This window comes from Oncorhynchus mykiss, unplaced genomic scaffold (assembly GCF_013265735.2).
Source record: "Oncorhynchus mykiss isolate Arlee unplaced genomic scaffold, USDA_OmykA_1.1 un_scaffold_190, whole genome shotgun sequence".
In the NCBI taxonomy this organism is placed as follows: Eukaryota; Metazoa; Chordata; class Actinopteri; order Salmoniformes; family Salmonidae; genus Oncorhynchus; species Oncorhynchus mykiss.
In genome coordinates, this window is record NW_023493676.1 from 585,001 (window position 1) to 602,500 (window position 17,500).

Here is a 17,500-nt window from a genome sequence, read left to right on the forward strand (position 1 = left end):
GACAAACCCTCCCCTAAACCGGACGACACGCAACCCCATGGGGCTCGTGGTCACGGCCGGCTGTAACACAGCCTGGAATCGAACCCGGGGCTGTAGTGGCGCCTCAGCACAGCAGTGCCTTAGACCACTGGGCCACTAGGGAGGCCACTATTTTCATTAATATCGTCTGTGATGACTGGTTGACTGAGCATATGAAGAATAAATAGACAGAATGATAGAGAGAGAGAGAGGAGAGAGAGAGAGGAGAGAGAGAGAGATGGAGGAGAGAGAGAGGAGAGAGAGAGAGATGGAGATGGAGGAGAGAGAGAGAGGAAAGAGAGATAGAGGAGCGAGAGAGAGATGGAGATGGAGGAGAGAGAGAGAGGAAAGAGAGATAGAGGAGCGAGAGATATGGGGAAGAGAGAGATGAGAGAGAGATGGAGGAGAGAGAGAGTAGTGAGAGAGATGGGGGAGAGAGAGATGGAGGAGAGAGAGATGGAGAAGTAGAGAGATGGAGGAGAGAGGGATGGAAAAGAGAGAGATTTAGGAGAGAGAGGGAAGTGAGAGAGATGGAGGGGAGAGAGAGACAAGTGAGAGATATGGAGGAGAGAGAGATGGATAAGAGAGATCTGGGTTGGTGTTTTGGTGGTACAACACACACACACACACACACACACATACACACACACACACAGACACTTACAGAAGCCTCAGTATCGTACTGATGAATATAAATTGCTCATTTCAGAGTAAATGGATCCCAAACAAAATACCTCTTTCTCTCTCCTCCCTTTACCCTCTACTCTCCCCTCTCCTCCCTCCCCCCTCTCCTCTCTTTCTCTCTCCTCCCTTTACCCTCTACTCTCCCCTCTCCTCCCTCCCCCCTCTCCTCTCTTTCTCTCTCCTCCCTTTACCCTCTCATCTCCCCCACCCTTGATCCCTCTCTACTCTCCCCTCTCTCCTCTCCTCTTCTCTCCTCCTCTCCTCTCCTGTCCTTTCCTCTCCTCCTCTCCCCTCCCTTCTCTCCTCCTCCTCTCCTCCCCTCTCCTCTCCTCTCTTGCCCTCTCCTCTCCTCTCCCCTCCTCTCCTCTCCTCTCCTCTCCCCTCCTCTCCTCTCCTCTCCTCTCCTCTCCTCATCTTGTCTGTTCTCTGAAAGTCACTCCATTGTTGTGTAATATGCAGAACGGGGTGATTCTGAGCAGAAGCCTTAACATACTCACAATGTCTATGTGTGTGTGTGTGTGAGTCACGTTTGTGTGTGTGTGTCACGTGTGTGTGTGAGTCACGTGTGTGTGCATGAGTGTGGTGCCACGTGTGTGTGCGTATGAACCTAGTCCAGCCCTTACCTCGGTCTATAATGTGTGTCTGTGTCTATGTGTGTCTATGTGTGTCTGTGTCTATGTGTGTCTGTGTCTATGTGTGTCTGTGTCTATGTGTGTCTGTCTATAATGTGTGTCTGTGTCTATGTGTGTCTGTGTCTATGTGTGTCTGTCTATAATGTGTGTCTGTCTATAATATGTGTCTGTGTCTATGTGTGTCTGTGTCTATGTGTGTCTGTGTCTATGTGTGTCTGTCTATAATGTGTGTCTGTGTCTATGTGTGTCTGTGTAAAATGTGTGTTAGTCCCGCCCTTACCTCTGTGTCTCGCCGCTGTATTGGCCGCGGCCCACTTGATTGACAGCACAGAGTCTGAACTGATAGGTCCTGGCAGGGGTGAGCCCGCCCACCGACACCTGTGTCACAGCAGGCCCCACCTCCGACGTGTACACCTTCCATGGAGAGTCTTACGAGACATGAAGGGGTTATAACAGGACATGAACCTCCACGGTCAACGAACACAATCAACCAATTTATAAAAAGGAAGAGGAACGAAGAGTTAAGACCCTGTAGTCTCCCTCTCTAGTGTATAACCTACATCTATACCCTCCTCTCCCTCTCTCTAGTGTATAACCTACATCTATACCCTCCTCTCCCTCTCTAGTGTATAACCTACATCTATACCCTCCTCTACCTCTCTCTAGTGTATAACCTACATCTATACCCTCCTCTCCCTCTCTCTAGTGTATAACCTACATCTATACCCTCCTGTCCCTCTCTCTAGTGTATAACCTACATCTATACCCTCCTCTCCCTCTCTCTAGTGTATAACCTACATCTATACCCTCCTCTCCCTCTCTCTAGTGTATAATCTACATCTATACCCTCCTCTCCCTCTCTCTAGTGTATAACCTACATCTATACCCTCCTCTCTCTAGTGTATAACCTACATCTATACCCTCCTCTCTCTAGTGTATAACCTACATCTATACCCTCCTCTACCTCTCTCTAGTGTATAACCTACATCTATACCCTCCTCTCCCTCTCTCTAGTGTATAACCTACATCTATACCCTCCTGTCCCTCTCTCTAGTGTATAACCTACATCTATACCCTCCTCTCCCTCTCTCTAGTGTATAACCTACATCTAAACCCTCCTCTCCCTCTCTCTAGTGTATAACCTACATCTATACCCTCCTCTCCCTCTCTCTAGTGTATAACCTACATCTATACCCTCCTCTCCCTCTCTCTAGTGTATAACCTACATCTATACCCTCCTCTCTCCCTCTCTCTAGTGTATAACCTACATCTATACCCTCCTCTCCCTCTCTCTAGTGTATAACCAACATCTATACCCTCCTCTCCCTCTCTCTAGTGTATAACCTACATCTATACCCTCCTCTCCCTCTCTCTAGTGTATAACCTACATCTATATCCTCCTCTCCCTCTCTCTAGTGTATAACCTACATCTATACCCTCCTCTCCCTCTCTCTAGTGTATAACCTACATCTATACCCTCCTCTCCCTCTCTCTAGTGTATAACCAACATCTATACCCTCCTCTCCCTCTCTCTAGTGTATAACCTACATCTATACCCTCCTCTCTCTAGTGTATAACCAACATCTATACCCTCCTTTCCCTCTCTCTAGTGTATAACCTACATCTATACCCTCCTCTCTCTAGTGTATAACCTACATCTATACCCTCCTCTCCCTCTCTCTGGTGTATAACCTACATCTATATCCTCCTCTCCCTCTCTCTAGTGTATAACCTACATCTATATCCACCTCTCCCTCTCTCTAGTGTATAACCTACATCTATACCCTCCTCTCTCTAGTGTATAACCTACATCTATACCCTCCTCTCTCTAGTGTATAACCTACATCTATACCCTCCTCTCTCTAGTGTATAACCTACATCTATACCCTCCTCTCCCTCTCTCTAGTGCATAATCTACATCTATACCCTCCTCTCTCTAGTGTATAACCTACATCTATACCCTCCTCTCTCTAGTGTATAACCTACATCTATATCCACCTCTCCCTCTCTCTAGTGTATAACCTACATCTATACCCTCCTCTCTCTAGTGTATAACCTACATATATACCCTCCTCTCTCTAGTGTATAACCTACATCTATATCCTCCTCTACCTCTCTAGTGTAAAACCTACATCTATACCCTCCTCTCCCGCTCTCTAGTGTATAACCTACATCTATACCCTCCTCTCCCTCTCTCTAGTGTATAACCTACATCTATATCCTCCTTTCTCTAGTGTATAACCTACATATATACCCTCCTCTCCCTCTCTCTAGTGTATAACCTACATCTATACCCTCCTCTATCTAGTGTATAACCTACATCTATACCCTCCTCTCTCTAGTGTATAACCTACATCTATACCCTCCTCTCCCTCTCTCTAGTGCATAATCTACATCTATACCCTCCTCTCTCTAGTGTATAACCTACATCTATACCCAACTCTCTCTAGTGTATAACCTACATCTATATCCTCCTCTACCTCTCTAGTGTAAAACCTACATCTATACCCTCCTCTCCCTCTCTCTAGTGTATAACCTACATCTATACCCTCCTCTCCCTCTCTCTAGTGTATAACCTACATCTATATCCTCCTTTCTCTAGTGTATAACCTACTTCTATACCCTCCTCTCCCTCTCTCTAGTGTATAACCTACATCTATACCCTCCTCTCTCTAGTGTATGACCTACATCTATACCCTCCTCTCTCTAGTGTATAACCTACATCTATACCCTCCTCTCCCTCTCTCTAGTGCATAATCTACATCTATTCCCTCCTCTCTCTAGTGTATAACCTACATCTATACCCTCCTCTCTCTAGTGTATAACCTACATCTATACCCTCCTCTCTCTAGTGTATAACCTACATCTATATCCTCCTCTCCCTCTCTCTAGTGTATAATCTACATCTATACCCTCCTCTCCCTCTCTCTAGTGTATAACCTACATCTATACCCTCCTCTCTCTAGTGTATAACCTACATCTATACCCTCCTCTCTCTAGTGTATAACCTACATCTATACCCTCCTCTCTCTAGTGTATAACCTACATCTATACCCTCCTCTCTCTAGTGTATAACCTACATCTATACCCTCCTCTCTCTAGTGTATAACCTACATCTATATCCTCCTCTCCCTCTCTCTAGTGTATAACCTACATCTATACCCTCCTCTCCCTCTCTCTAGTGTATAATCTACATCTATACCCTCCTCTCCCTCTCTCTAGCGTATAACCTACATCTATACCCTCCTCTCCCTCTCTCTAGTGTATAACCTACATCTATACCCTCCTCTCTCTAGTGTATAACCTACATCTATACCCTCCTCTCTCTAGTGTTTAACCTACATCTATACCCTCCTCTACCTCTCTAGTTTATAACCTACATCTATACCCTCCTCTCCCTCTCTCTAGTGTATAACCTACATCTATACCCTCCTCTCTCTAGTGTATAACCTACATCTATACCCGCCTCTCTCTAGTGTATAACCTACATCTATATCCTCCTCTCCCTCTCTCTAGTGTATAACCTACATCTATACCCTCCTCTCTCTAGTGTATAACCTACATCTATACCCTCCTCTCCCTCTCTCTAGTGTATAACCTACATCTATACCCTCCTCTCTCTAGTGTATAACCTACATCTATACCCTCCTCTCTCTAGTGTATAACCTACATCTATACCCTCCTCTCTCTAGTGTATAACCTACATCTATACCCTCTAGTGTATAACCTACATCTATACCCTCCTCTCTCTAGTGTATAACCTACATCTATACCCTCCTCTACCTCTCTAGTGTATAACCTACATCTATACCCTCCTCTCCCTCACTCTAGTGTATAACCTACATCTATATCCTCCTTTCTCTAGTGTATAACCTACATCTATACCCTCCTCTCCCTCTCTCTAGTGCATAATCTACATCTATACCCTCCTCTCTCTAGTGTATAACCTACATCTATACCCTCCTCTCTCTAGTGTTTAACCTACATCTATACCCTCCTCTACCTCTCTAGTGTATAACCTACATCTATACCCTCCTCTCCCTCTCTCTAGTTTATAACCTACATCTATACCCTCCTCTCCCTAGTGTATAACCTACATCTATACCCTCCTCTCTCTAGTTTATAACCTACATCTATACCCTCCTCTCCCTAGTGTATAACCTACATCTATACCCTTCTCTCCCTCTCTCTAGTTTATAATCTACATCTATACCCTCCTCTCCCTAGTGTATAAACTACATCTATACCCTTCTCTCCCTCTCTCTATTTTATAACCTACATCTATATCATCTCTCCCTCTCTCTAGTGTATAACCTACATCTATATCATCTCTCTCCCTCTCTAGTGTATAACCTACATCTATACCCTCCTCTCCCTCTCTCTAGTGTATAACCTAAATCTATATCATCTCTCCCTCTCTCTAGTGTATAACCTACATCTCTACTGTGTTCTTCACAGAGACGGTCTCAGGTAATCAGTGTAGTGTGGTCAAGGTCATTCTGTCTCTGTACAGTGTGAAATCAATCAGACACTTAAACTGCTCCTGTTTCTCTGGGGTTCTCTCCTCTCTCTCTCTCTCTCCTCCACACATCCCTCTCTCTCTCTCTCTCCCTCTGTTTCTTCCTACCTACCTACCTCTCTCTAACAGACCTCCACTCTACCACTAACAGACCTCCACTCTACCACTAACAGACCTCCACTCTACCACTAACAGACCTCCACTCTACCACTAACAGACCTCCACTCTACCACTAACAGACCTCCACTCTACCACTAACAGACCTCCACTCTACCACTAACAGACCTCCCCTCTACCACTAACAGACATCCACTCTACCACTAACAGACCTCCACTCTACCACTAACAGACCTCCACTCTACCACTAACAGACCTCCACTCTACCACTAACAGACCTCCACTCTACCACTAACAGACCCAGAGCAGAAACTCACTGTTCTCTGTCTTCCTACCTACCTCTCTCTAACATACCTCCACTCTACCACTAACAGACCTCCACTCTACCACTGACAGACCTCCACTCTACCACTAACAGACCCAGAGCAGAAACTCACTGTTCTCTGTCTTCCTACCTACCTCTCTCTAACAGACATCCACTCTACCACTAACAGACCTCCACTCTACCACTAACAGACCTCCACTCTACCACTAACAGACCTCCACTCTACCACTAACAGACCCAGAGCAGAAACTCACTGTTCTCAGACAGCTCCAGTATGTAGTGTAGAAGACCTCCACTCTACCACTAACAGACCTCCCCTCTACCACTAACAGACCTCCACTCTACCACTAACAGACCTCCACTCTACCACTAACAGACCCAGAGCAGAAACTCACTTTTCTCAGACAGCTCCAGTATGTAGTGTAGAAGACCTCCCCTCTACCACTAACAGACCTCCCCTCTACCACTAACAGACCTCCCCTCTACCACTAACAGACCTCCACTCTACCACTAACAGACCTCCACTCTACCACTAACAGACCCAGAGCAGAAACTCACTGTTCTCAGACAGCTCCAGTATGTAGTGTAGAAGACCTCCCCTCTACCACTAACAGACCTCCCCTCTACCACTAACAGACCTCCACTCTACCACTAACAGACCTCCACTCTACCACTAACAGACCCAGAGCAGAAACTCACTGTTCTCAGACAGCTCCAGTATGTAGTGTAGAAGACCTCCCCTCTACCACTAACAGACCTCCCCTCTACCACTAACAGACCTCCACTCTACCACTAACAGACCTCCACTCTACCACTAACAGACCCAGAGCAGAAACTCACTGTTCTCAGACAGCTCCAGTATGTAGTGTAGAAGACCTCCCCTCTACCACTAACAGACCTCCCCTCTACCACTAACAGACCTCCACTCTACCACTAACAGACCTCCACTCTACCACTAACAGACCCAGAGCAGAAACTCACTGTTCTCAGACAGCTCCAGTATGTAGTGTAGAAGACCTCCCCTCTACCACTAACAGACCTCCCCTCTACCACTAACAGACCTCCACTCTACCACTAACAGACCTCCACTCTACCACTAACAGACCCAGAGCAGAAACTCACTGTTCTCAGACAGCTCCAGTATGTAGTGTAGAAGACCTCCCCTCTACCACTAACAGACCTCCCCTCTACCACTAACAGACCTCCACTCTACCACTAACAGACCTCCACTCTACCACTAACAGACCTCCACTCTACCACTAACAGACCTCCACTCTACCACTAACAGACCCAGAGCAGAAACTCACTGTTCTCTGTCTTCCTACCTACCTCTCTCTAACATACCTCCACTCTACCACTAACAGACCTCCACTCTACCACTAACAGACCTCCACTCTACCACTAACAGACCTCCACTCTACCACTAACAGACCTCCACTCTACCACTAACAGACCTCCCCTCTACCACTAACAGACCTCCACTCTACCACTAACAGACCTCCACTCTACCACTAACAGACCCAGAGAAGAAACTCACTGTTCTCAGACAGCTCCAGTATGTAGTGTAGAAGACCTCCCCTCTACCACTAACAGACCTCCCCTCTACCACTAACAGACCTCCACTCTACCACTAACAGACCTCCACTCTACCACTAACAGACCTCCACTCTACCACTAACAGACCCAGAGCAGAAACTCACTGTTCTCAGACAGCTCCAGTATGTAGTGTAGAAGACCTCCCCTCTACCACTAACAGACCTCCCCTCTACCACTAACAGACCTCCCCTATACCACTAACAGACCTCCCCTCTACCACTAACAGACCTCCACTCTACCACTAACAGACCCAGAGCAGAAACTCACTGTTCTCTGTCTTCCTACCTACCTCTCTCTAACAGACATCCACTCTACCACTAACAGACCTCCACTCTACCACTAACAGACCTCCCCTCTACCACTAACAGACCTCCACTCTACCACTAACAGACCTCCCCTCTACCACTAACAGACCTCCACTCTACCACTAACAGACCTCCACTCTACCACTAACAGACCTCCACTCTACCACTAACAGACCCAGAGCAGAAACTCACTGTTCTCAGACAGCTCCAGTATGTAGTGTAGAAGACCTCCCCTCTACCACTAACAGACCTCCCCTCTACCACTAACAGACCTCCACTCTACCACTAACAGACCTCCCTCCCCTCTACCACTAACAGACCTCCACTCTACCACTAACAGACCTCCACTCTACCACTAACAAACCTCCCCTCTACCACTAACAGACCTCCCCTCTACCACTAACAGACCTCCCCTCTACCACTAACAGACCTCCCCTCTACCACTAACAGACCTCCCCTCTACCACTAACAGACCTCCACTCTACCACTAACAGACCTCCACTCTACCACTAACAGACCTCCACTCTACCACTAACAGACCTCCACTCTACCACTAACAGACCTCCACTCTACCACTAACAGACCTCCCCTCTACCACTAACAGACCTCCCCTCTACCACTAACAGACCTCCACTCTACCACTAACAGACCTCCCCTCTACCACTAACAGACCTCCACTCTACCACTAACAGACCTCCACTCTACCACTAACAGACCCAGAGCAGAAACTCACTGTTCTCAGACAGCTCCAGTATGTAGTGTAGAAGAGGAGAGTTTCCATCGAAGGGTCTGACCCAGGAGAGAAGAACTGAACGGCTGTCTGAATCATTCAGAGACACAGACAGAGACCTGGGGGAGTGGGGGAGCTCACTGTGGGACAGGAGGGGGAGAGGGGGAGGGGAGAGAGGGGATGAGAGGGAGGTGGAGGGAGGGAGAGAGAGAGGGAGGGAGAGAGGGGAGGGAGAGAGGGGATGAGAGGGCGGTGGAGGGAGGTAGAGAGAGAGGGAGGGAGAGAGGGGATGAGAGGGAGGTGGAGGAAGGTAGAGAGAGAGGGAGGGAGAGAGGGGAGGGAGAGAGGGGATGAGAGGGAGGTAGAGAGAGAGGGAGGGAGAGAGAGAAGGGAGAGAGGGGATGAGAGGGAGGTGGAGGGAGAGGGAGGGAGAGAGAGGAGGGAGAGAGGGGATGAGAGGGAGGTGGAGGGAGAGGGAGGGAGAGAGAGGAGGGAGAGAGGGGATGAGAGGGAGGTGGAGGGAGAGGGAGGGAGAGAGAGGAGGGAGAGAGGGGATGAGAGGGAGGTAGAGAGAGAGGGAGGGAGAGAGAGGAGGGAGAGAGGGGATGAGAGGGAGGTAGAGAGAGAGGGAGGGAGAGAGAGGAGGGAGAGAGGGGATGAGAGGGAGGTAGAGAGAAAGGGAGGGAGAGAGAGGAGGGAGAGAGGGGATGAGAGGGAGGTAGAGAGAGAGGGAGGGAGAGAGAGGAGGGAGAGAGGGGATGAGAGGGAGGTAGAGAGAGAGGGAGGGAGAGAGAGGAGGGAGAGAGGGGATGAGAGGGAGGTAGAGAGAGAGGGAGGGAGAGAGAGGAGGGAGAGAGGGGATGAGAGGGAGGTAGAGAGAGAGGGAGAGAGGGGATGAGAGGGAGGTAGAGAGAGAGAGAGAGAGAGGGGATGAGAGGGAGGTAGAGAGAGGGAGGGAGAGAGAGGGAGGGAGAGAGGGGATGAGAGGGAGAGAGAGGAGGGAGAGAGGGGAGGGAGAGAGGGGATGAGAGGGAGGTAGAGAGAGAGGGAGGGAGAGAGAGGAGGGAGAGAGGGGATGAGAGGGAGGTAGAGAGAGAGGGAGGGAGAGAGAGGAGGGAGAGAGGGGATGAGAGGGAGGTAGAGAGAGAGGGAGGGAGAGAGAGGAGGGAGAGAGGGGATGAGAGGGAGGTAGAGAGAGAGGGAGGGAGAGAGAGGAGGGAGAGAGGGGATGAGAGGGAGGTAGAGAGAGAGGGAGGGAGAGAGAGGAGGGACAGAGGGGATGAGAGAGAGGTAGAGAGAGGAGGGAGAGAGGGGATGAGAGGGAGGTAGAGAGAGAGGGAGGGAGAGAGAGGAGGGAGAGAGGGGATGAGAGGGAGGTAGAGAGAGAGGGAGGGAGAGAGAGGAGGGAGAGAGGGGATGAGAGGGAGGTAAAGAGAGAGGAGGTAGAGAGAGAGGGAGGGAGGAGGGAGAGGAGAGAGAGGAGGGAGGGAGGGGATGAGAGGGAGGTAGAGAGAGAGGAGGTAGAGAGAGAGGGAGGGAGGAGGGAGAGGAGAGAGAGGGAGGGAGACAGGAGGGAGAGAGGGGGGAAAAGACAATATTACTTTCTATTATTTGATCATTATCTGAAGGCTGTGATATATTAGACAGATTTGAGGGTTGAGAGTTGGAGAGAGAGACAGAGAGATGGAGAGAGAGACAGAGAGATGGAGAGAGAGACAGAGAGATGGAGAGAGAGACAGAGAGATGGAGAGAGAGACAGAGAGATGGAGAGAGAGACAGAGAGATGGAGAGAGAGACAGAGAGATGGAGAGAGGGACAGAGAGTTGGAGGGAGGGACAGAGAGATGGAGAGAGAGACAGAGAGATGGAGAGAGAGACAGAGAGTTGTAGAGAAGGACAGGGAGATGGAGAGAGTGACAGAGAGTTGGAGGGAGGGACAGAGAGATGGAGAGAGAGACAGAGAGTTGGAGAGAGAGACAGAGCTGGAGAGAGGGACAGAGAGATGGAGAGAGGGACAGAGAGATGGAGACCATTAACCATTTGTACGTCGTTACAACACTGTATATATATATATATATATAAATATATATATATATATATATAATATGACATTTGTAATGTCTTTATTGTTTTGAAACTTCTGTATGTGTAATGTTTACTGTTAATTTGTATTGTTTATTTCACTTTTGTATATTATCTACCTCACTTGCTTTGGCAATGTTAACACATGTTTCCCATGCCAATAAAGCCCTTAAATTGAATTGAGATGGAGAGAGAGAAAGATGGAGAGAGAGACAAAGACAGAGAGATGGAGAGAGAGAGCGAGAGATGGACATTGAGACAACGATGGAGAGAGAGACAGAGATGGAGAGAGGGACAGAGAGATGGAGAGAGAGACAGATAAATGGAGAGAGGGACAAGGAGATGGAGATTGAGACAAAGATGGAGAAAAAGACAGAGATGGAGAGAGAGACAGAGAGATGGAGAGAGAGATTGAATAATAGAGTGATAGATAAAATTAACTCTTCTCACCCTGTTCTCAACACCTCTATTCTCATCCCCCTCTCCTCTCCTCCTCCTGTCCTCTCCTCTCCCCCCTCTCTTCCTCCTGTCCTCTCCTCCCTCTCCTCTCCTCCCCTCCTCTCCTCTCCTCTCCTCTCCTCCCTCCTCTCCTCTCCTCTCCTCTCCTCTCCTCTCCTCTCCTCTCCTCTCCTCCCTCCCTCCTCTCCTCTCCTCTCCTCTCCTCTCCTCTCCTCTCCTCTCCTCTCCTCTCCTCTCCTCCTTCTCTCCTCTCCTCCCCTCTCCTCTTCTCCTCCCCTCTACTCTCCTCCTCCTTCTCCTCCTCCTCTCCCCTCCCCTCCCCTCCCCCTCTCCTTTACTCTCCTCCCCATCTCCTCTCCTCTTATCCGCCTCACCTCTCCTCTCCTCTCCTCTACTCCTCTCCTCTTCTCTTCTCTTCTCTCCTCTCCTCTCCTCTCCTCTCCTCTCCTCTCCTCTCCTCTCCTCTCCTCTCCTCCTCCTTCTCATCCCCATCTCCTCTCATCCCCATCTCCTCTCCTCTTATCCCCCTCTCCTCTCCTCTCCTCTTCTCTCATCTCCTCTCCTCTCCTCCTCCTTTTCCTCCCCTCTCCTCTCATCCTCATCTCCTCTCCTCTTCTCTCTTCTCCACTTATCCCCCTCTCCTCTCCTCTTATCCCCTCCCCTCTCCTCTCATCCCCCTCTCCTCTCCTCTCCCTCTCCTCTCGTCTCCTCTTCTCTCCTCCCCCTCTCCTGTTTCTCCCTAAGCTTTGAGACACTATTGCATATGGCGGAGGCATGCGTGAACACACAAATGGAGGGGCGAGGCCTGAGGGGAAGGGGTGGGAATGTGGGATTCAGAGTGTGGCAGTTTGAAGTCCCAAGTTATGTGTGTGTGTGTAACTCACATGACTTCGAGGCGTGCGGAGCGTGATTGGTTCCCGGCCTGTGATGTCACAGTGCAGGTATAGTCTCCTATGTCGCCTGACCAAGTCTGGCTGATGGTCAGAGAACCAGACAATATAGACACTCTGCCCCCGCTGGGCTGGAGGGGTACTGCTCCACGCTGCCACTGGAAACTACAGAGATACAGAACCATGTTAACATACAGACACTCTGCCCCCGCTGGGCTGGAGGGGTACTGCACCACACTGGAAACTACAGAGATACAGAACCATGTTAACATACAGACACTCTGCCCCCGCTGGGCTGGAGGGGTACTGCACCACACTGGAAACTACAGAGATACAGAACCATGTTAACATACAGACACTCTGCCCCCGCTGGGCTGGAGGGGTACTGCACCACACTGGAAACTACAGAGATACAGAACCATGTTAACACACACACACACCCTCCCCTACCTGATGTTAACACACACACACCCTCCCCTACCTGATGTTAACACACACACACCCTTCCCTACCTGATGTTAACACACACACACCCTCCCCTACCTGATGTTAACACACACACACCCTCCCCTACCTGATGTTAACACACACACACCCTCCCCTACCTGATGTTAACACACACACACCCTCCCCTACCTGATGTTAACACACACACACCCTCCCCTACCTGATGTTAACACACACACACCCTCCCCTACCTGATGTTAACACACACACACCCTCCCCTACCTGATGTTAACACACACACACCCTCCCCTACCTGATGTTAACACACACACACCCTCCCCTACCTGATGTTAACACACACACACCCTCCCCTACCTGATGTTAACACACACACACCCTCCCCTACCTGATGTTGACCCTGGGGTCGTGTGTAGCGTTACAGTCCAGGGTTGCCGTGGTTCCCTTGATGACCCTCTGGTCCACCGGCGGGACGGAGATAAATGTACGAACTGCAGAGAGAGGTCAGAGGTTAAGGGGTAGAACATAGAAGATATCACACCTCATTTTCAGTGTTTATTCCAACTCTCTTCATTCTCCATACATTTCTCCCATAGGGACGGCTGAACCAACCAGAGGTCACTTCTGGGGTTTTTGGACTACAAGCCAAATCTAGAGTTTCAGTTTGGACACTATTTGTGTCAGAATAGGGTGTCCGTTTGTATACCATTAAATGTGATTGGGTAGGAGGTCAGTTAGTGAACCATTAGGAGGTCAGTTAGTATACCATTAGGAGGTCAGTTAGTGAACCATTAGGAGGTCAGTTAGTATACCATTAGGAGGTCAGTTAGTGAACCATTAGGAGGTCAGTTAGTATACCATTAGGAGGTCAGTTAGTGAACCATTAGGAGGTCAGTTAGTGAACCATTAGGAGGTCAGTTAGTATACCATTAGGAGGTCAGTTAGTGAACCATTAGGAGGTCAGTTAGTATACCATTAGGAGGTCAGTTAGTGAACCATTAGGAGGTCAGTTAGTATACCATTAGGAGGTCAGTTAGTGAACCATTAGGAGGTCAGTTAGTATACCATTAGGAGGTCAGTTAGTGAACCATTAGGAGGTCAGTTAGTATACCAATAGGAGGTCAGTTAGTATACCATTAGGAGGTCAGTTAGTATACCATTAGGAGGTCAGTTAGTGTACCATTAGGAGGTCAGTTAGTATACCATTAGGAGGTCAGTTAGTGTACCATTAGGAGGTCAGTTAGTGTACCATTAGGAGGTCAGTTAGTGTACCATTAGGAGGTCAGTTAGTATACCATTAGGAGGTCAGTTAGTGTACCATTAGGAGGTCAGTTAGTATACCAATAGGAGGTCAGTTAGTATACCATTAGGAGGTCAGTTAGTATACCATTAGGAGGTCAGTTAGTGTACCATTAGGAGGTCAGTTAGTATACCATTAGGAGGTCAGTTAGTGTACCATTAGGAGGTCAGTTAGTGTACCATTAGGAGGTCAGTTAGTGTACCATTAGGAGGTCAGTTAGTATACCATTAGGAGGTCAGTTAGTGTACCATTAGGAGGTCAGTTAGTATACCATTAGGAGGTCAGTTAGTGTACCATTAGGAGGTCAGTTAGTGTACCATTAGGTCAGTTAGTGTACCATTAGGAGGTCAGTTTGTATACAATTAGGTCAGTTAGTGTACCATTAGGAGGTCAGTTAGTATCCCATTAGGTCAGTTAGTGTACCATTAGGAGGTCAGTTAGTATACCATTAGGTCAGTTAGTGTACCGTTAGGAGGTCAGTTAGTGTACCATTAGGAGGTCAGTTAGTATACCATTAGGTCAGTTAGTATACCATTAGGAGGTCAGTTAGTATACCATTAGGTCAGTTAGTGTACCATTAGGAGGTCAGTTAGTATACCATTAGATGTGATTGGGTAGGAGGTCAGTTAGTGTCCCAGTAGGAGGTCATGTAGTGTACCATTAGGAGGTCAGTTAGTGTACCATTAGGAGGTCAGTTAGTATACCATTAGGAGGTCAGATAGTATACCATTAGGAGGTCAGTTAGTATACCATTAGGAGGTCAGTTAGTATACCATTAGATGTGATTGGGTAGGAGGTCAGTTAGTATACCATTAGGAGGTCAGTTAGTATACCATTAGGAGGTCAGTTAGTATACCATTAGATGTGATTGGGTAGGAGGTCAGTTAGTGTCCCAGTTGGAGGTCATGTAGTGTAGCATTAGGAGGTCAGTTAGTATACCATTAGGAGGTCAGATAGTATACCATTAGGAGGTCATGTAGTGTACCATTAGGAGGTCAGTTAGTATACCATTAGGAGGTCAGTTAGTGTCCCAGTAGGAGGTCAGTTAGTGTACCATTAGGAGGTCAGTTAGTATACCATTAGGAGGTCAGTTAGTATACCATTAGGCGGTCAGTTGGTATACCATTAGGAGGTCAGTTAGTATACCATTAGGAGGTCAGTTAGTATACCATTAGGAGGTCAGTTAGTGTACCATTAGGAAGTTAGATAGTATACCATTAGGAGGTCAGTTAGTATACCATTAGGAGGTCAGTTAGTATACCATTAGATGTGATTGGGTAGGAGGTCAGTTAGTATACCATTAGGAGGTCAGTTAGTGTACCATTAGGAGGTCAGTTAGTATACCATTAGGTCAGTTAGTGTACCATTAGGAGGTCAGTTAGTGTACCATTAGGTCAATTAGTATACCATTAGGAGGTCAGTTAGTATACCATTAGGTCAGTTAGTGTACCATTAGGAGGTCAGTTAGTATACCATTAGATGTGATTGGGTAGGAGGTCAGTTAGTGTCCCAGTAGGAGGTCATGTAGTGTACCATTAGGAGGTCAGTTAGTGTACCATTAGGAGGTCAGATAGTATACCATTAGGAGGTCAGTTAGTATACCATTAGGAGGTCAGTTAGTATACCATTAGATGTGTTTGGGTAGGAGGTCAGTTAGTATACCATTAGGAGGTCAGTTAGTATACCATTAGGAGGTCAGTTAGTATACCATTAGATGTGATTGGGTAGGAGGTCAGTTAGTGTCCCAGTTGGAGGTCATGTAGTGTAGCATTAGGAGGTCAGTTAGTATACCATTAGGAGGTCAGATAGTATACCATTAGGAGGTCATGTAGTGTACCATTAGGAGGTCAGTTAGTATACCATTAGGAGGTCAGTTAGTGTCCCAGTAGGAGGTCAGTTAGTGTACCATTAGGAGGTCAGTTAGTATACCATTAGGAGGTCAGTTAGTATACCATTAGGAGGTCAGATGGTATACCATTAGGAGGTCAGTTAGTATACCATTAGGAGGTCAGTTAGTATACCATTAGGAGGTCAGTTAGTGTACCATTAGGAAGTTAGATAGTATACCATTAGGAGGTCAGTTAGTATACCATTAGGAGGTCAGTTAGTATACCATTAGATGTGATTGGGTAGGAGGTCAGTTAGTATACCATTAGGAGGTCAGTTAGTGTACCATTAGGAGGTCAGTTAGTATACCATTAGGAGGTCAGTTAGTATACCATTAGGAGGTCAGTTAGTATACCATTAGGAGGTCAGTTAGTGTCCCAGTAGGAGGTCAGTTAGTGTACCATTAGGAGGTCAGTTAGTATACCATTAGGAGGTCAGTTAGTGTCCCAGTAGGAGGTCAGTTAGTGTACCATTAGGAGGTCAGTTAGTATACCATTAGGAGGTCAGTTGGTATACCATTAGGAGGTCAGTTAGTATACCATTAGGAGGTCAGTTAGTATACCATTAGGAGGTCAGTTAGTGTACCATTAGGAAGTTAGATAGTATACCATTAGGAGGTCAGTTAGTATACCATTAGGAGGTCAGTTAGTATACCATTAGATGTGATTGGGTAGGAGGTCAGTTAGTATACCATTAGGAGGTCAGTTAGTGTACCATTAGGAGGTCAGTTAGTATACCATTAGATGTGATTGGGACAGGAGAGCAGACAGTATACCATTCGACTATTATTACTATTAGAAAGGAGAGGATGTTTCTAAACTTGTATCTGATCCAAACCAAACTGGACACAACCAGCCAATCATCAGCTGACCACACAACCAGCCAATCATCAGCTGACCACACAACCAGCCAATCATCAGCTGACCACACAACCAGCCAATCATCAGCTGATCACACAACCAGCCAATCATCAGCTGATCACACAACCAGCCAATCATCAGCTGACCACACAACCAGCCAATCATCAGCTGACCACACAACCAGCCAATCATCAGCTGACCACACAACCAGCCAATCATCAGCTGACCACACAACCAGCCAATCATCAGCTGACCACACAACCAGCCAATCATCAGCTGACCACACAACCAGCCAATCATCAGCTGACCACACAACCAGCCAATCATCAGCTGACCACACAACCAGCCAACCCCGTCTCAATAACAGAGCCTGTCGATCTGGTGTAGCAGTGTTCTGGGTCATGTGATTGGACCGCTGAGATGAGGGCAGTGTTCTGAGCTTGTCTGATTGGTCAATTTCTTAGAAACCATACTTGTGTGTGAGTTGTGTGTGTGTGTGTGTGTGTGTGTGTGTATCTTACTCCAGACAGTGAGAGTGGCCGTAGCGTTGACGTGTGTGTGTGTGTGTGTGTGTGTGTGTGTGTGTGTGTGTGTGTGTGTGTGTGTGTGTGTGTGTGTGTGTGTGTGTGTGT

The 17,500-nt window shown here is 47.7% G+C and overlaps 1 protein-coding gene across 2 annotated transcripts in view; it reads right to left on the reverse strand.

Moving 5' to 3' along the window:
* Positions 1-17,500, reverse strand: part of LOC110517267 (protein sidekick-1-like) — a 382,699-nt gene that overhangs the window by 122,728 nt on the left and 242,471 nt on the right. The window contains exons 12-15 of one of the 2 annotated variants that reach the window (XM_036972702.1): positions 13,210-13,312; positions 12,351-12,521; positions 8,930-9,066; positions 1,615-1,762 (exon numbers count right to left, since the gene is read on the reverse strand). In XM_036972702.1, coding sequence (XP_036828597.1) covers positions 1,615-1,762; positions 8,930-9,066; positions 12,351-12,521; positions 13,210-13,312 — 559 coding nt within the window. Of the gene's footprint in view, positions 1-1,614; positions 1,763-6,549; positions 6,578-8,929; positions 9,067-12,350; positions 12,522-13,209; positions 13,313-17,500 lie in introns of those variants that run through there. The other variant, XM_036972703.1, reaches the window with a different exon arrangement.